The 21,058-nt window shown below is 36.7% G+C and overlaps 1 protein-coding gene across 2 annotated transcripts in view; it reads right to left on the reverse strand.

Moving 5' to 3' along the window:
- The window catches only part of CTNNA2 (catenin alpha 2), a 515,269-nt gene that overhangs the window by 364,999 nt on the left and 129,212 nt on the right, over positions 1-21,058 (reverse strand). For both annotated transcript variants that reach the window (XM_056359915.1, XM_056359905.1), the window contains exons 4-6: positions 15,075-15,241; positions 11,043-11,162; positions 8,694-8,960 (exon numbers count right to left, since the gene is read on the reverse strand). In XM_056359915.1, coding sequence (XP_056215890.1) covers positions 8,694-8,960; positions 11,043-11,162; positions 15,075-15,241 — 554 coding nt within the window. The remainder of the gene's footprint in view (positions 1-8,693; positions 8,961-11,042; positions 11,163-15,074; positions 15,242-21,058) is intronic.

Here is a 21,058-nt window from a genome sequence, read left to right on the forward strand (position 1 = left end):
TTGTACTTCCTTAATTGTTAGATTGTGTAAAAGGATGATGACAATAACAGCCTCTGTGGAGCCCTTTATACAATTTACTGTGGTCTATTCTTTAAAACACACAAAACCCCCAATTAAACAAAAGGTTTTTACCTTTTGTAATTGGGTAAAAGTGATTTTTAAAAGAAACTATCAGGTCATATAAAAGTAGTCCAATATCAACTTTGTCTGTTCTAATGGGAAACAACCCTCTTATTTGAGAAAGAAAACAGTTTAAAAGCACTGATTAGAAAAAAAACAAAAACAAAAAAAACAACACACACATGAACACATGAAACCCAACCAAAACTAAAAACAAACAAACAAACAAACAAACAAAAAGAAACCACAAAAACAAACCAAACAAACCAAACACTCCTGTTGTTCTATAGGGCTATGGAAAGAAGGAAAGTTAAATCCATTTTTCAAACTCATATTCTCAAAGAAAAGACAGGTATTTTTGCGGGCAAAGTAATACAGTTGTGAATCTCATATGAAATGCTATAAGGGGAAAAAAAGCCCAAAACACCAAAAAAAAAAAAAAAAAAGTAAAGTTTGAAAAGTATTTGTGTGAGACAACGTAGTAGCATAAACCTGATAAAGCAGCTGCTTCAGTCATACCACTGTCTATCTGGAGCTCTGCAGGTACAAAAAGTATCCTAGAGCAGAAATATCTTTTAAATAAGAAACTTCTGTATAACACAGTTTTACAAAAATGTACATCTAAGACAATCCCAATAAACTCAAGTGATGTGTTATGTACCACAATAACCAGCACAGTACAGCAGAAGAGACACTTAATTGGAATTTAGGGTTTTGCAGTTCCTTTATTGACTCTTGTATTAATCTTGTATTAAAAGGTTGGACCAGATGATCCTTGACGTCCCTTCCAACCTGGTATTCCATGATTCTATGAATCAGTTTTGCGACTGTGGACAAAAGATACCTTCTTTCCTCTATTTCTCTTTTTACGCTTTATTAATTCATCTATTTAAAATGTAAAACCTTCAGGGCAGAGATGATGATTCTCAGTGACTTAGCACAATGAAAATACAATTTTTAAGGCAAATGCCACTGCAAAGTGAACAATATGTCTGAAGAAGGAACTAAAACCACAATGAAAAATGCCATTAAAAAATCAAATTGGTAGATAACTTAGATAAACAATGCCACAACCACAAGAAAGTATGAAAAACTGCCTTTCTGTAAAAAGAAGCAGGTAATATGAGGGACCCTGTTTTTCAGAACAACCTGGGAGACAAGACCGTAGAAATAAGGGTGTTCAAGGTATTTCTTTGTCAGAAGTGCCTGCACTACCGTGAAAACAAATGCAAAGCGCTCACAGGTTTGCGTTATGTATGTATGTCAGTGTCCCCCAAAGCGCTAACAAGGCTATTTAGTTCCTGTTCAGCAGTAAATCAAATGTTTCTACCCGTCACTATGCTGAGCTTCGCAGACACAGCATGTAGCTATCATTTGAAGAAGAACAGTGCAATGCCACACGGCAGCTTTACATGAGCTGGTCTGATGCATTATAAGAACACAGAACTGTTGCAGAGAAATAAGTGACTATCTTTCCTTCTGGGACAGTGGGATGACTAAATTTATTGTAGTTTGACAAATATCACACTTAGGTAGGAGTACGCAGCCAAGAGCAGGTGGAGTAGCAACAGCCCCCACCTTCACAGCCCCAGCAGTCCCCCCCTGACACTGTTCTCTGAATGTAAATGGAGATATTGTTTCCCTGCAATATTGGTGGTGTTTACTTACCACATACTTGAGTTACATAAACATTGCAGAGGTGCTAAATAAACATAATCAAAATAGTACCAAGCCCTAATTGCCAAATTTCACTTAGTGTTATTTTTGAGCTTTTATAGGTAACCCAGCAAAATTTAAATATGTTTTTGAATTAACAGTTCAGATATTCATACTTACCATTAATGATGAAATAAGCAATCTGTGATAAATTGAATAATAATGTAATAATTGTATTGCTACAGGTTACAGAAAACATATTTCTTTATAGAAACGATGATTAGGGTTTTTTGAAGTCCTTTGTGTGCTTTTATCATCTCTAAAAAACCTGTTTGGATGAGGGTTCACTACAAAAACTCCTTTGCAAATAAACTGATTACTGCCCTGATACAAACACATTAAATGTATTTTACAGGAAAACACACAAAATACCTGGTCTGCTGGCATTACTTTTTCTACCATCAAAACAAGTGGTAGCAATGTGGTATGGTTAAACTTACAGACAGTATACTTGATTCCTAATTCTTTCCACAATAATCATTTACTACACAGGAGCATTTTGGGAGGGGAGGATAATAATAAATATTAAAAAACCACTAGATGGAGCTCCAACACAGAAAATACAGAGGAGCAGCAGCAGCATTTTCACCTCTTAAAGGTCAATGAAGGTACAAGATCCAAACCACCAGTAAGTATGCTTCCCTTTACAGGTCACATTTCTGCTATCAATTTGATACCCAAATCCTGTCACTGACAGTGCTGTCCCTTGTACACTGCAGTTGACACTTCCACAGTAATATATATATACAATATATATACATTCCCACACATACATAAGCACAGATAAAACATTAACCATAGTATGCTGTAAAGCTACCTACTAAGATTCAAAGTAGAATGAACTTCTGAAAAAGGTGATTAAAACAATTTAGAATCATAGAATAGTTTTGGTTGGAAGGGACCTTTAAAGGTCATCTAGTCCAACCCCCCTGCCACAAGCAGGGACATCTTTAACAAAATGTTGCTCCAAGCCCTGTCCAGTCTGGCCTTGCATGTTTCCAGGAGTGGGGCATCTGCAACTTATCTGGGCAGCCTGTGCCAGTGTCTCACCACCCTCATTGTAAAGAAAATTCTTCCTTACATCTAGTCTCAACCTACACTCAGTCTGAGTTTCTTGCTGCTATACTACTCACGTTCTGCATGGAAACCTCTGGGAGAAGAACCCTAAAAGTAGTACCCCGAAGGGGTTGCAATGGGCAGGAAAGTGCAGGAATAACATATAATAAAAAACTTGTTTAGCCCCTTGGCATCATCAGGAGACTGAAAAATTCCTCTGAAATTTTTCCTCTCCTGAAAGTTCAGTTCAGCATCCTCAAACATATCTTTCTGCAAACAGGTAAAGGTGTTAGGTATACTGTAAAATGCAACATTCTGCATTCTCCATTACTTTCTTAATACGCGGAAGATAACCAGTCTTTGACTTTTCCCCACTCAGGGGAGATCCAAGGAGTGCAGAAAGTGCCAAAGGATTTCGCTACTGAATATAAGCTTTTGAAGCATATGGATGCAGCCCCGGCCTTCACACATGAAGTGATCAACTTGACATCATTCCAGTTTAAAAGCCACTTCAGCTGCACAAGGGAAAAAAACTGAAATACCTGCATTTTGTTCAAAGTCACGTATGAGGTTATCTGAATTTGCAACACACTTTCTCCAGTGCACACTAACACATGAATTCCTATTTAAAATCGATATATAGCTGCTACTGTACAGAAATAGCCATTTGGCTGTGCTTCCCTAGACACTACAGCTCAACAAGTGCAGTTTCAAATAGCTGCTTGGGATGTGCAGCAACATTTTTGTAACTGTTTCTTATGATTTCGATACTGAAACAAACACCATTCAGTTCTTGTTTTGAAGCCCACATTTTGCTCTTTTATATTCAGCATCACAAATCAATTCTGTGAAGAACAAGTAAACTGAGATTCCATAAATATTCTGAGAAATCCATTCTCAAGCTGAACACCTAATACAGTTATTTGTCCAAAAAGCAACATTTTAAAAGTAGTCACTTAATGATACAGCATCTCTTCTCTCTGCTACCTTTGTGTCTCATTTTGACTGCTCTTAATTTTATTTTAATTAAAAAAAAAAGCAGCCTTTGCTACTGTCGTACCCAAGTACTATGTCTCTTCAGTTTCTATGCCATTTCTGTTCCTTCATTACATGCTTATTAGATCTTTCACTCCATTTAAGGAGAACTGTACTCACTAGCCCTGCAAAATATTCCTAAAGGGTCATTAATATCCTCAAGAAATTTTATGATAGTTCACTTATTAAATATGAACTTCATTTTACACTCTGGAGGACAGTGACTGGTGTCATCAGACACTTTGTTTCTCATCAAACATAGTCCTCTCCCAAATCATAGACTTGTGCTGTTCAAAAATTTATTAAAGAATGAGTTACTCTGCCTGGAATTTTTCTGTTCAAATCCTTCTCATAATAAAAAAAAAAAAAAAAAAAAGATATATTTTCAGTACCTCAGGACTCATCCCAAATACAGAAATATCTCAAGTACCAAAAAGCATTTTAACTACCACTTCCAGTTCTCAGTCAGGTCAATTCCATTATAAACCAAATTATTTTCATACTCATTCAAGACTCAATGAAATTTTGAAATTGGACAGTAAAGGGGTGACACACACGCACGGCAGTTCAAGATATAACATGGATCAATACTGCTGGTAATCAACTTTAAAGACAAATGGATGTGTGCACACACAGAAACAATCACTGGGGTATTAAAATAACATAAAGTATGGAGTGTGTCTGGATTAATATGTACTAAAAGCAAGCACTATATATATAAATTTTAACAAATAGCACAGCATTTTATTCCATTGACAGATACTGAATATGCCAATTTATTACAGACACTCATACAAACACAAGACTTGAGGAGAAAGTCAGCTAAGCCATCTCATCAGTTCTGATGTTTTCTTTCTGGAGCAATACAAAAGATACTTACTTCTAGCATCAGCGGAAAGTGTGTGTGTGTGGGGGGGGGTGGTCCTTTTTTCCTTTAGGTATCTTTTCTTTCCCTTTCTAAATCAGAGGTTTTATTAACTTATTTTATCTTTGACTCATAATTTATTGCAGACAATCCAAGCCTTGCTCCAAACACAGAAATGCTCCTTTTTATGGGTCAATGGTGGCTGCATAGTAAACATCTTTATGTTTACAAAACTATTGCTTTCCTCACAGCACCGTGCAAGAATGATTACTCTCATTTTTCATACCAAAATGTAAATCAAAATATTTAGAATTGTTTAAAATGTTAAGTATCTTAGGGTACCCCGTTTGAAGCCCCTAGAATCTGAATTTCTGCATTGGTTAGCAGTTCTAAATTGTTGTCAGCACATCCCACTGACACAGCTACACTTCTAGAAACTAAGAAATCACCATCTCAATCCATATTCTGAACAAAGGCACTCTCCTACTCAACAGAGAACCCCACTGCCCAACAAATACTATTTTTGCCTGTCACTGCCCCCTCTCCATTCCATCATGCAGAACATGTCCCCCACCTATCAGCCTTGCTGTGGCAGACAGCCACTCTACATCTATTTATCCCATCACTTTATATCCAAATATAAATATTTTTTATATCCACATCCCATATATACTCTTACCTCTTTCCAATTGCCAACCCCGCATCGGAGTGCGGACACCATCAATTTTCACCTCAGTTTTCATCTAGCACAGATTCACAGTCCTCCTGTGAATTTCTTCTCACTTAGTCATTTTACTGATCTTATATCTACCTCCCCTCTGCACTCCAGTTTGATGGGTAGGTCCTGTCTCTGGTACACATCATGATGGCCATGGGGACAGCATGGAGGGTACCGGACAAATCAGTCACACAACACTTAATATGTGAAAAGACAGAAGTCCCTTGATAATTAGAATGGCTGAGACCTTACCAGACCAAAGCTAGTATTTCACTGAGTGAATACAGAGTATTTTCAGAATTCACAATAAGTTTTTAATGAACTTCTTTATGTAACTTGAATATATTTGGGCAAGTGTCACAAGGGGAGATAAAATGTGTATCCTTAGTTGTAGTAAGAACCCAGAAACCGTTATTTAGCATAAAATATATACAAAATTTTACTAATACATTACTTTATTAATAAATCCAGGAATATCTGCATTTAAATGATTAAAGCATTTAAGGTAAAGCACAAACCCCGAGGCATTAAACACGTACTTTTGTAATCAATCAACTTCAAACAGTACTTTAAAGCAGCAAATCTAATAACAGATTCATGAACTTGCCTCATTTCTACATAAATTATCTCTGAGAAGCAATAAATTACAAGTCTTTTCAAAACTTTGCTGCTAATAACTCACAGGTGACTATATACTACAAGCCACCATTGTATAGAATATGACAATTAACATGACACCTATTTACACAATAGCTGAAGTGCTTAAAATAAGTAAATTTATATTCTCAAAAAAATATTTTGAGAAAGAATTCAGACATCTTACACTGCAGTTTTTAAAGCACTAGGCCACAGATCACCGATTCTGAAATTTGAAATAATGAAGGCTAAGAAGCGCTAAATATTATGGAAAAACCTGAAAACTTATTTTTAATATAGAAAAACTATCTTGTTATATCATATAAAGTTTAGTACGCACTTCATACCAACCACAAATTGATCTCAATATGACTGATACTGGAAAATAAATATACTGTAAAATTATTTTCACTAGAAAAGATAAACATACTTTCCCTTGCTGAAGTAATATATTACCAGCATAAATATAAAACTTTTTTTTCCACCGTCTTTTTAATCCATGATAATTTCACTAGTCCAGCAATTTTTCTTGCTTGTACAACATAAGGGTAGATTCACAATCACCCCACCATTGCAGCTATAAATTTTGGCTTTTCCTAGAGTTCAGCGAATGTTGCCTCTGTTGCAAAATTAGGCGTGAATAAATCTCATTCAACAGCTAAGCAGTGAGGTCAAAGAGGAAATACGGTTAAAATGCAAATAAAACAATAGTTTCAATCTTTGTATCCTCAGTAAGTCAGAGGATAAAGTTTTCATTTAGTTTCTTATAAATTAGAAAGAGAAAATTTTCCAAAAAGATAGGCTGTTTTCCCACATGCAATTGTGACCAGAACATGATACTATGGATGTAAGTCTCACACACATTCACAATGACTGCAACATCATGTAAAGTGGAACAGACTTTACCTGAGGAGAAAAACGGTGAACAAATGTTCTCACAAAGAGGGGCAGGGGATGCTATCAGATGTCTCGCACAGTCTTCACTAAATCTACTTTCACTAAGCACAACTCTCTTTGCATTGAACAGCAGCCTTTTCCAGAGAGCAGCATCATCATCAGTTTGGGACTGAGAAGTCACATGTTTATTTGTCAAACCTCTGCTCTCCATAACATGCAAAGTCCCACACAAAAGCCAGAGTATAATCAAACCAAACCGGGATATTACCCTCAGGATCTTAGCCATAAGGGACCTGTGAGCTGAGAAGGCCCTGAAAACTATGCAGAATTCTTTAAATCTTGACCCACAATAACTTTACAGGAAAAATTGTATATCTAGAAATACATATGTAAAAAAAAAAAAAAGAGAGAAAAAAAGATCACTATAGTTGATGCAGGCAGTACAGTTTCATTTACTTGAAATGTGATGGAACAGGAGTCAACTGTCAACTTCTAGGTCCTGCAGTAGGTTCTGAATGGTTTTACCTTCTTTTGCTTGTCTCTTCCTATACCTATCCACACATTTTCTGCTGTCATGTCTCCACCTCCAATCCCATTGCCCTTTTACTATTACTTGTATCCCCATTCTCTGCCTTTTTTCAGTATCTTACTCAATCCTGGAGCTTCCCTTGGTCCTATGATAGTTACCCTTTCTACTACGATCTCCAAAGTAGACCCAATGACAGTAAGCCACAGATGCTGAAAACAAGCCCCATCCAATACACCATGAGATGAACCACCTGTACCACACCTCTACTTTTAGCCCCTAATACAGCAAAATTGAGTAACTCCTGATGTGCATGACAGATGCTTGCATTGTAGCCTTGTGTATTAATCAAAGTGAAAAGGACACTATTCCCTAATAATAATTTTAACAAACCCTTACCTAAAGTCAAAATGAAAGAGGAAAATATTTTCAGATACTGTCTGCAATTAAGGGTTGGGTTGTTTTTGGTTTTTTTTTTTCCACTTTCTGAAGACAGTCAAGTGCGACATAGGGCAAAAACATAAGAGAGGACTGCCAATGAAATTAACAGTTAAACAATGAGCTGTTAAGAAAGTTGCTTAAGCAAAACTGTAGCTATTGCTGGAATAGAGGCTGCAGCACTTTGCTATTAACTCTGAACGACGTTTTTGCAAAATCATTGATTAACTTAATTCATGATTCACGCTGAATGTTAATGTTTCCAGGATGCTCAGCTCCATCTTTATTTTCTCATTTTGACTTCCTGCCTTGCCAGACAAACATGATTTTACCATTCAGCCAGCCACAGATCTTGGTCACAGAACTAAACCATCAGATTAATCAGGCTTTGCACTACTTTGAATTATGTAGCTAGAATTTTCAAGGACACCAGGGCAAAAAGGACTTCTTTCTGTCACAGCCACTGAACATGAGCACAAAAACCTTCTTATACTTCAAGTCTATTAGCAGCAAACAAGTATTCCTCATTAAAAAATAACACAAATTAATGTCTGCACTTTGCCTCTGCAGTCTGAGGAAATGGACCTGAATGAGAAGGGAAATCTGATGCCTATTCAAGAACCACTTATTTAAGCAAAAAATTGCATGGAGAAACACTTTATTTTCAAAAAATTTCTGATACTTACATCAAATTCATTTAATGCAGCGGCAAGTTCTCCTATACCAGTGTGCCCCTTGTTCTCATCAGTGGGCGAGGTGGCCTGGGCAGCATTGGAGATACCAGCAATTGCTTCCTGTACTTGCTTGAAGACATAATCTCTGTTGGCTCTAGTAGCTGCAACGTCAGGGTGACGGAGAAATGCTTGGGATGCAGTATACAACATAGTGGCGTTCTTCTTCAGAGCACCTCGAGCTGCAGCCATTTCATCCCTGCAGTGAGGATCTTTCAGTTCCTATACAAAACCACACAATTTTTATAGTTGTAAATTAAAATTTTCCTGTTAGAATGAATTGCCTACACAGCTTACGTATCCATGCATCAATACCATTCGGTGAGCTTGCAGAGATGGACTCAATGACAGAATCTACCCTAAGTCACAGAATGAAATCCCCCTCCTGCCCAAGAAAGTCCATTCCTTCTGCATAGCTACAGCTGTTAAATTCAGCACACATCTTCTTCACAAAGAGTCTATATGCTTCTCTTATTCAAAGACCTGCAGAAAATTTATATAAAACTTTCCCAATTAGTCTTCCTATTCAACTGTACTCAGTCTTCTGATAAATTCCATAAAGGCAACAGGAGTGCAACAATCCTGTTGCAGCAAGTGCCATATTTTTGTGAGTAGTATACCTATGCTCTCTGTAAAGCCATTAAAAGGTAGACCTTTAAAATAAATCAAAATAAAAATATTACCTTGATGAATAAGTTTTCAGCTTTTAAAGACAGTCGCCTTTCCTTCATATTTTGCTCTATTCCTCATATCATTTAGTGTTTAATGACATATACTTTCTTTTGGTTCCCCGATAACAAGTATCAGACACTGTGCAATATGTTACCAGAATAAGATGACATTGTATTATTGTTGTCTAATCTATGGATTTATTTAATCATAGGATATATCACATTGTCCATGAAAGCCTTTTAAACATTAGGTAAGGTAGTCCTAATGGTATTTATATGGAAAAACAAAACACTATTACTTCTATTTTAAAACTATGAACAAAGCAGTCTAGAGAGCTGAGTAGTTCTATGTTCACACATAGAATCTATGACAAAAATTAAAAAAGAACTCAGATATTCTGAATTTAACTGTTCTACCCATTGACTAATTTCAACCACACATGACTGACAGGTAGAAGTTTTAAGAGAGAATTTATGTCCTAAAAGCTCCATCAGGCTACAAAATAGACATGAAATGAAAATGTAAGAGTATCTAAGTAATAGGTTCTTCTAATGCTGTCAAGATTTTCCAGTTATATGGGAAAACTTACTTGCATTATAAAAATTCACTTTAAGAAAATTTTAAAAGTTTTATAATAAAGATTTTCTGTTTATTTTTACACCTCCAATAATAGCTTAAAAGATATATAACTTCATTAGTACCTTCACATTTTTGTCTTTTTCCCATATTTGTAGCTATATTTCAAAATGGGAAGTGTCTGAACATACAGACTAGTACTGTCCATAGTGACTAGTTTTTACATTTTTAGCTATTTAATTTCAGTATAACTTTGAAAACATTCTACTTCATAAAAAAATACAATAGTGATACAGAAGTAAATTGCTATTACTGTAATGCAGAAAGTAAAGTAAATAGATAAATGAATATGGAACGCCAGCTTTCCAAATTCAGTGTGCTATGCAATAGAAAGGCAGCACGCCCCTGAATGATTCCAGGTGTTCAAATTCAGTCGAAGTTGGAGAGACCATATACAACTCCACAGTGACAACACTGTCTGGACTCTTAAAAAAAGCAGCAGTGTTCAGGAGCAAGCTATCTTTCTTGCAAAGATGTATAACTGCAGGCATTGAAAAAAATGTTATTGTGATTTTCTGGTCTTCTTTCTATCTGTCTTAGTAATGAATGGAGTACTTGGGGGTTTTTTGAGTATCTGAATATTACTAGTGGTGGGTTTGAACACGAAGTAGACATCTATTCTTCCTGATTTTGAATTATACGAGACTGCCAAAGAGCTCGTGCTTTACCAGCGGTCAGAGTGACCTCAAATTGCCACAGGTTAGAATTAAATGGGAATAATCATCAAATGAAAACTATCCTTAACCTGCTGAATCACTTGCCTTTTCACCCTTCATTCTGTTATTAATTGAATTAACTGAACTAAATTAATTAGAAAATTTTCTTAAAAGAAATTTTTGAAAAACTTCATCACACGCAAAAAAATGAATGTGATTAAATTATAGGCTATGACACAGCAATTACCTATTTTACATTTTAAACCAGACTTGGATATAAAATACAAGATCTTTAGGATCAGGACAGACTTTCTCAAGCACCAGCCTAAAATGTACTCACCTGTTGTCGTCTAGCAGCTACATAGTTCAGTTTTACCATCTCTTTTCCAAATTCTTTAAAGCGATTTGCTAAATCTTGCTCATTTGTTGCATTTTTCACTGCTTCTAGAGCTTCCTCTACCTAGAGCATGATATATCGACAGTGTTAACATGTTAAGCGGGATTCATTCTTTGACAAAGTCTATAACTATGCTACCCAATACTCTCTATTCTATGGACTCAGTTTAGCTTTTACACCCATCACTGTACAGTGGCTTTATGACAGTGCCACTAGCTTTAATTAGATTTCTTAAAAGAGAGGCTGTCTAATTTGCACTCTGTGTTACTTCCCATTTAATGTACCTCGATACCACGTAGAACTAATGTAAAAGGCCTAACTATATTAATTTCCCCACTCACACTTATCAGATTAAATGTTTAATATCTGTGGTTTTCAAAACAAAATGGATAAATATATTAATGTGCAGTACCAGCTTTATGGGAAAACAAAGGGAAGTTATTAATCCTGCACATGAAATAACATTTTAAATGGAAACATAATCTTACCATTAAGATTTAAATTTACCCTGATATATCCAAAACGTTGTAACTTTGTGTAATATATGAAACAACAATAGATTGCACCCAGAATATATATATTATTTATTTTTCCTCAGTTCTCAGCTTTCCTTTTTCTGTTACTTTAAAACTAAGAAAATCTACCAAAGAAAACATATCTGTGCTTACTCAGCCATGCTGTAGCTAACAGGCAAAGATATAAACCCCTGGTTATACCAACAAGTTAATCTACCAAATCTATTGTGAAACTTTATGTACAGCAAGAAAAAAAAATCTAAAGGGATAAAATGTTCTTCTAATGCAATAAGTAAAGGAAATTTTCCTGTGACTAGATGGGAATTCAAAGCTCTCCCTCACAAGGTAAAACTGCAATTCTGAGATTGAGAACTGAAAAGCTTTTATCCATCCTTTCTAAAATCTATTGCTTCAATTCATGAGAATGTGCATAAGCTTTCAATAACAAACAAATTTTCCCCTCAAAGAAAAATGGCTGATTCCAATGGGGACGTGCTCCTGTGCAGAAGCAGAGGTTTGCAGCTTACTCTCCAAATGCCACTGGGAATCCATTTATTCAGGACTAGCTTGCATCTAATGCATTTAGGAAAGCACAATTATGCGCAGAACCTGCTATTTTAACGTTTGTGTTGCTCTGTGTTTTCCTACCAGCGAGAGAAGATATTTTTATTTTGAGCTTTTACTTGATTACTGCAGATTTACAAATTACAGGGCAGTAGAGTATTAAACCCATAAATTTCTATTGGAAAAATGTATAATTCAAGCACATAAATCCATAGTTGTCATGCTGGAATTTTTATACTAAGTCTGAGAGTTGCAAGCTATACCTTATTCAGAATCCAATTACCTCTTCTTTTACTTTTAAAAAGAAGGGCAATTCTTACAGCTGAACTGACTGCCTTAACTATTAGCAGAAATTACCAAAGCATCGTTGAACTGTCTAATTTGTTCCTATAGGATTCAGTGCAAAATACGAACAACTTCCTTTCACACCAAGAAGCATTTATATTAAACTACCTGAATCTTTCATCTTTAATATATTTGGAATGCTGAGCACAGGCATGACAAACTGATAGACATTTTTGTTAAGTCCTGCCAGCTCCCTATAAAATAAAACTGCTAAAGAATTTGTTACAGATTCCACTCTGATAATCAGATTTCAAAAACTGCTGATAATACACTATTGTGTCAGTCTGAGCTCAAGCCCATGAAATTCCAAAACGAAGAAACTAGTAATGAGAAGTATTAGAAAGCGTGTAAGCACAAACCCCTTGTTTATTGCAATTTCTTTTAGAAATTCATGTCAGGGCAAGTTCTCGATCTTCAGAAAAACACAACTTTACTCAACTGCACAGATGTGTTCCTCTGATTAACTTGCATGTAATTAATTACAATACTCATAATTTTGTATGTTCATGATCACATACTATATTAGTATATGCTATTTTATGAGCATTACACAAGCTGCACTGCAATAAGAACTATTACTAATTTTAGTAACGCAAATGATAATCTGTAGAAATAACCAAGTATCCTTCCAGAAAATATCTGCCTATATTCACTCTAAAACATAATTAAAATGCATTATTTCCTAAGAAGTCTCTGACATGCTTTCAGTGAAAACTGATTACAGTACATTTCCATATAAATCAGGCTTCATAATTTTGACATGCAGAATTATTTCAGTTTATTATTTTTATGTTTAACTTATATTTGTCTTTGCATGTTACCTTAGAGTCAAAATGAGTGCTGTTCTTTTGCCAATTTTGTAAAATACCAACACTTTTTTTCTTTCTTAGTAATTTCATTTTTTTTCCCATCTAAAACTAGTTAGCGTTATATAATGGTAAGAGAAAAATATTTATACAGTTTATCTTCAGAAATTAATTACCCTTTTTAACCTAACAAAAATTAAAATGCTAAAAAAACCCACACCAACCAAAAATTAAAAACAAATGTAAGGTCCTTAAGTTGAATTTTGCTGAAAACAACCAGAAATGCCTGGTTTCTTGGAAACAGCATTCATAATAACATCTGATAAACACAGAGATTACAAACCACACTGCCATACACTGCCCTTGCAAATCTAGGGCGTAAACTGTGTAAGTAAACACACCCACTTATAAAACAGTATTGGACATTTGTGTTTTACATAACATAGTACACTGCTATAACAGAAGGAAGAAATCTCAGATGTGATAACAGTATTTCTCAGAGCCTATGAAAGAGCTTGAATCTAAATTTTAATCATACTGTTTAGAAGAAAACTGTTGTTTATAATATTGAAGTGTTAGCCTCACTAGCAAAAGACTATTTGAATTACAATTGCGTGGACTATTATAGTAGAGAAAAATTAAAAGCATATTCGAGAGACAATGCTTACACTGCACATAATCAGAGCCCCATGCTGACACGAGAGCAGCACTTTGTTCATTAGAGCAGAGCTCACTAGACTCTGTGCAGAAAAATCTGTTTTTCATTATAAAAACTGTTTTCAAACTGTTGAAGTTATCTGCACAGTTTGCAAGTTGAAGGGTTCTCATTGTTTTTTTCCACAACATAGCACTGTTGTACAATTACCCTGCTAAAAAGACAAATAAAAAAAAAGCCAAACAAAAAAACCCAACACACACACACAAAATCAAAACCAACAACAAAAAAACCCTTTCTGGACAGTTATTAAAAAGAAATAACTCTTCATCCCCTCTGCTAAACTCACACATGTAATCTGCTGGCTTTAAATACTCTATATGTAATTTTCTGCAAATTTTTGTTTTGTTTCAGATTTTTTTGTTTCTTTATTTATGCAATAAAAGTGAAATAGTCTAATAACTAGCAAAAATAAATAAAATAAACATTTCCCAGTTTCAACTGCAAAGTTTTAATATTCTTGTATAGAAACGGGAATGGCAGCAACCAAAAGTGAATATAAATCTACACCAAATTATCTGGCAATCTTTAATTCCTCTTTATTTTGTCTCTCTTTTTGATGACTGATTAAGACACTTGTACGATTGTCTCACTCCAAATTAAAGATCCAATCTTTTGATACATGCAGAAGTCGTGCAGGGAAAAAAAGTAGAACAACTGTAATACCTAAACTTTACCACAAGATAGCAATACTCCACAAGTACCGAGGTAGCAAGCCACCGGAGTTAAGATGTGAGGTGAGTTAGGTAAATGTACCTGTTTTGTTCAGAGAGCTGCTTAACAGCAGTATTAGTCCAGTCACTGAAAATATTTAAGAACTTTAACTCCTCAAAAGTTATTTTTCTGCAAAATTAGAAAATAATTCAGACTAATGTAGAAATGTGTTATCTCCTACCTTTTTATCAGCACTTTAAGAAAAAGCAGTGAAACAGTAAGAAATATGAACAGTGATACCCATTACTGAGTTATTCCCTATTTTTCTACACACAAAAAACATGCAAAACCAATACAGAATATTAAAAATGCATACAATTTTCAGATGTGATAGAAGCCTCATGACATCAGCCATATCAGCCAGGATGAGTAAGCGAGTGACAGCAGAAAGCAAGGCACGAGCAGCCCGCACCATGGTGCCTCGTTTTACTGAGGAGCATGGGTCATCAGCAAACTCCGAAGAGGCAATTCTCATTGTTTCTCCTAGAATTGGGGTGGGGGGTGGGGGTGGGAAAAAAGTCATGAAAGGTAAGTTGTACACTTCTATTTTCTTAAAGACAGTATAAACAACTCGCTAAATAAACTAACTGCTGTCAGAAAAGAATTAATGGTGTAGTTACTAAATATTGAATTCCTCAGGAGAAAGATATTTTTTAAATTTGTAGCAACTGCCTCAATACTCTCTGCCTTTTTTTGTTCTAGAGCAGCCACCTGTAACAACTAAAAAGGCAACCAAAACACCAAGACAGGTTGCTTGGGTGCAACCAGCACAGCATAAGAAAACCAGCAGCGTGTGTTACAGAAATAGAGAGCTCACATGCACTGGTAGGGAGGATGGGACATAGCACTCCAGCTGTATTAGCCTAACTGTACCTCTCTACAATTCTGCCTTCAAACTGCTCGCTTCTGCTCCTCAGTCCTTGCCCCCTTGCTCAGATACTCACTCTGCTCTCATCCACCTGGAAGAGCTATCACTCCTATTAATTTCCTCCCCCCGCTCACCCAATCATAGAATCATAGAATTGTTTAGGTTGGGTAAGACCTTTAAGACCATCGAGTCCAACCGTTAACGTAGCACTGTCAAGGCCACCACTAAACCATCTCCCCAAGTGCCACAGCTACATGGTTTTTGAACACCTCCAGGGACAGTGACTCCCGCCTGTCCCCGGGCAGCCTGTGCCAGCGCCTGCCAGCCCTCTCGGTGCAGAATGTTCCCTCACACCCAATCTCACCCTCCCCTGGCGCAACGTGAGGCCGTTTGCTCTCGTCCTGTCGCTGGTTCCTGGGGAGCAGAGACCGACCCCCCTGGCTACAGCCTCCTGCCAGGCCGTTGCAGAGCCACCGGGTCCCCCCCAGCCCCCTTCTCTCCAGGCTGACCCCCCCGCCCCCCCAGGCTGGTGCCCCAGCCCCTGCCCGGCTCTGGACACGCTCCAGCCCCTCAGTGTCTGTCTGGCCGTGAGGGGCCCAACGCTGAGCCCAGGCCCCGCGGGGCGGCCCCACCAGTGCCCAGGGCAGGGGGACGGGCGCTGCCCCGGCCCTGCCGGACACACCGTTTCGGACACCGGCCGGGACGCTGCTGGCCTCCTGGGCCACCTGGGCACGCTGGGGGCTCATGCCCAGCCGCTGCCGCCCAGCCCCCCCGGGCCCTGTCCCGCCGGGCAGTTCCCAGCCCCCTGCCCCCAGCCCACAGCTGCCGGGGGCTGGTGTGACCCAGGGGCAGGGTCCGGCACTCAGCCCTGGGGACCCTCATGGTTCCCTTTATGACCATCACTGCTGTGATTTTACCACCCAATGTCCTCTACCGACTCTACCTATTCACCATCCCAAACCACCCAGATATCTCTATTGCTGCATCTTCCTGGACAGCGCAACTGTCTTGTATCACAAGTGAAACATGCTGGTGCCTCAGCACATTATTCCTCTTCAATTCCAGCAACAAACATCTTATTCAACATGGTACTTGGTAACTAAATCAAGATTTTAAAGGATGAAATTTACTAATACTTCCATCTGCTAAAAAGCACTAAGTACTTTTCATTCTTTCTTAATGCTCCCAGCACTGAAAGGGCTTCTATTCTTTTTGTAAAGATGAGATCTAACAGCTTTCAACTACTATAGGAAATAGTGCTTGTTATGGAACAGAATAAGTTAGAATATAGTAGGAAAAGGAGGACAGGGAGAAACTGAGGGAAATATCGGATTGGAAAGGGTGAGCCAGGGACAGTGCAGTGCATTCAGAGAAGTAGGCAAGATACCAATGGCAAAGACCTTGAAATCAGGAAGTAGGAACAATTCCACCCCGCCATATTCACAAGGAATAAATTGCATAATTGGCCATAATTTATTTATTTTTAAATCATAACCGTCTTTCAGTGATTTGATAACTTATTTTAAGCCAACACAGAACATGAAGCTCAACCAAAAAGGAAACATTACATTAAATTACAGGCAAATGTGGTGAACATCACAAGGAAATCAGGTAAATTCTGATATGTAAGAAAGACTTAGCAAATGAAAAATAAATAGCACACCTCTGGAAATCAAATAAACTAATAGTTTAATGCAGTGGTAACTGAAAAAGAATGGCACATATCTTTTCCTTTCATATATGACTCACAGAAGACTGTGAAGGGCGTTGTGCCACAGGATGTTTCTTTTTTTGTAACCACCAGAAAAGCAGTAATATAGAACACAGACCACACAGAAACGTAGAACATATATCAGTCCATAATTTTCCAAAACAATTCCAGACACATTAATTATTTTTTTCAATAATCATTAAGAAAACAGAATGATGCATTTGTAGTTCAAAAGTTACTCGTAAAACAGTATGGTTCTAGATGTAGGAACAGGAACCTGGACCTGTAACTAAGACAAAAATCTGAATATATATACTAATAAATATACTGTAAGCATTTGCTGTAACAACAGAAGTCAAAGCCAACTGACTCCTAATTGTGATGAGAACATGAAGGATGAATTGACCAGAATGAAGAACTGAATATTAAATGCTGAGGCCTCCAGAAAAGTTCACTAATTCAAGAAGGCTATTAGAATGGTTTTGAGTAAGCCCCAATCTTTAAGAGCTGATACAAACTAGTAGCATGTTATTCTAAGCAACAGGGAAAACATGCATCACTTGCTGTCTAACTTTATGCTTGTAGGAAATGGGTGATTACACCACCTTACTTAACAGTGTCAGCAGAAAAATAATGAACTAAAAATGCATCATCTTCCTTCACAATGCAAGAAACAGGAAAAAAAATTATACATTAAAAATAGAAATTCAGAGATGTTATTATGAGAAAAACATGGCTGTGTATTTTAAAGCACTTCAAAAGACTATGGAAAACAACCCAGTATAGAAACCTCTAAACCCAAATCCTAGGCTCTCACTGTCTCCACAGACAGGAACAACTCAGCTGTATCTGCACCCTGTCATGTACCAGCTGATGAGTCTTGCTCAGAGCCAGCACTAATTAGGTTAGACTGTGCCACACTGATGACTCAAGATCCAAGCTAGTGTAGCTGCGTAGGGCTGCCCTGCTGTTACGCAGCTTTACTAACTAGCTTGGGTATCTCCAAAAGGTATTGTGTTCTGCTCTATAGACTTGTTAAAAGTCTTTCAAATAACCCAGCCTATCTATGGAGCACAATCCCATTGATATATTACTTGGAATTACACTGTGGCTATGCCAAACAAAAACTCATTTTTAAGACAAGCTACTGACTTAGTTTTGTACTGTTACCATTTGCCGAAAGAAAGCTCTGTATGCAAGCTGTTTTTAAAAAACAAAAAAATCAGCATTCTCTAAATGTATCTTAAATTTTCAAAAGATTCTGTATTTCAGCTTGGCTGTTACAATCTTCTTTTCAAACCACAAATTAATTCATAGAATACTTTGTGCCTCCGCAGATGAATTAATAGGTTCGTGTTCATTTTCACCTATTCTGCTACTATACTACCTGAAAACCCACTCTGTATTTTCTCCATGACACTTTCAATGAGAGAGAAATAGCATGTACTCTGCCTTGCCAGGACAACACACACATTGCCCTACCAGCCAGCTAGTGGCAAAGACAATGTGGAATTTTACCTGTCTTGGTGTGAACACAAGTCTGAGGTTTTATTTTGTTGTCTTCTCCCCTTCTTGATTTTTTTTTTTTTTTACTTTTTAAATTATGTTGAGATTTTTATGCATAGGTTGAAACTGGACAGTAATTTAAATATACTAGGAATTGTCAACAGATCAACAATTATACAAGCCTTATTTCCCTGGGAAATCAGTTTGAAAAAGGAGCAAACATCATTTCAAAGGAGATTTTATATTATTCCAAAATTTGCTATTATTAAAAAATAAAAAATAAATCCTGTTTGTCTCCAGCATAGAAACTCAGAAAGAAAGTACTTATAATGTGAAATCAAAGCACATTTACATTCTTTTAAGACCATTATAACAGCATTAAAAAAAATAAAAATCCCAGATGGCATAACTTCCCATAAGGTCAGGCAAATAGTGAGGGAGAGACTTAAGACAGTCACAGTGGATAATTCCCATCAGAACTCTTTTCCTTATTATATTACCATTATGACTGTGTGTACTTACTATAATTTGTGTGTAGTGTATCTTGGATGATAAGCTGATAATAGCTAATTTCAGTAGAAAAATGCTCATTTCTAAGGCTGCATACTTTTCTTGGATTTCTGTAAGGTTACCGAAACTCTCAAAAGATTTCTTAAGAGACAATGAACAAATGACCATTGTCAGATAAACAGAAAAAAAAAATCTAAACATGCTTAAATGTTGTGTTGCTCAGCATCTAGGTACCTGGTCTCTGCAGAGAAACCATAAGGTTTCTGCAGAGGAGGACCAAAGATCGCTGTACCTATGTTCCTTTGCATTTTACCCATGTGCCAAAAAAACCACTGAAACCAGGAGCAAGGAACTCTGAAGCCATAAAGAATTTTCTGACACATATTTTAATTCAAGCAGGTATTGGAAAAATTTATCAACAACTCATGACTGAGAGGGTGCTAAAAATTGGGAATTAAATTTCCACAAATCTTTCTATTGTTATTATTATTATTGAGTCAGTAACTCAAAATATTCTACGTAAAAGGAGAGGCTGAGAGCGACCACATAATAGCTTAGAGTCTAGGATGTTGGCAAGGGTTAGATTTGAATTTCCTAATCTGGTAATGTGATCCAACTATGGAAGACTGGATTCATCTTATCAGTGTAAGAATTGGGAAAGCATCACCTCCCTTTCAGTTACTTTTTAAAGAAAAACAACTATCACAGCTTTTTTTAGAAAGTTTGATACAGCATGCACTTAGAACCTATGTAGCTGATTTGAACCCAAGGGGATGCATACAACTGTGTGAAAAGCCCAGCAAGGTTTTCTCTCATATTAAGTTCTAAGTTGGATGCAGATGAGATGGAAGTGATTCTGAGCATGCAGCAGCAACACTTTTGTATGTGAAGGTACATGAAACTCCAGGTATATCCAGAATGAAATGGCAGCCAAAGAAAGCTTTGGATTGTGGAAGAGGATGCTTGCAAAATATTTAACTTCTACTTTGGTCCTAAGGAGTTTTTACCATTTTCTGTCAAATAACCAGTCTGCAGCTTCAGATAAAAATAAATAATATTGAACTATGAAAGAAGGAAATAATATTTGATAATTTGCCAGCGCACCAGGAAAACAAGCTGGAAAATTTTCTTCTTAGGTTTGACTACCCAAGGAGATAGCAGTAGCAAATATATTTGAAAATCAACACTGCTGGACAGAGGGAAAAATATATGGAGAGTCAAAAAAAGGATTAAAATGTTTGGATTAGTTATTTAAGCTTAGAAAGCTCAAGTTAGGTGAAATAAATCTTCTCTGAAATAATTAAGCAGCAGGTACTTAATACGCATAAAAACTCAGCAAATCTAAAAAGTATTAATATAGAAGTTCATAGCAGGTTGTTTAATAAAGAACTACTAGTTCCCAATTTAAGATCTAATAACCTAGAAAACTAGGGGTTACGGAGGAGGAAGTCTATCTCAGTGCTAATTAACATATTTTTATCTTTGTACAGCAATGGTATCAAACCTTAGGCCAAAGGTAATGTTGGAGCTACAGCTACTCAAATTATTTTTCAGAGAAACCTTTTTATCTGGAAAAAGCCAACCCTACTTCCAGTTATCCATTTATTTCCAAATTAATTTGAAGTTATTCTGTAATCTATATTAAATTACTTTCAGTGAAAATTAGGTCAATGCAAGCAGCACAGACATCTTGAGTCACCAGGTC

This window comes from Falco biarmicus, chromosome 1 (genome assembly GCF_023638135.1).
Source record: "Falco biarmicus isolate bFalBia1 chromosome 1, bFalBia1.pri, whole genome shotgun sequence".
In the NCBI taxonomy this organism is placed as follows: domain Eukaryota; kingdom Metazoa; phylum Chordata; class Aves; order Falconiformes; family Falconidae; genus Falco; species Falco biarmicus.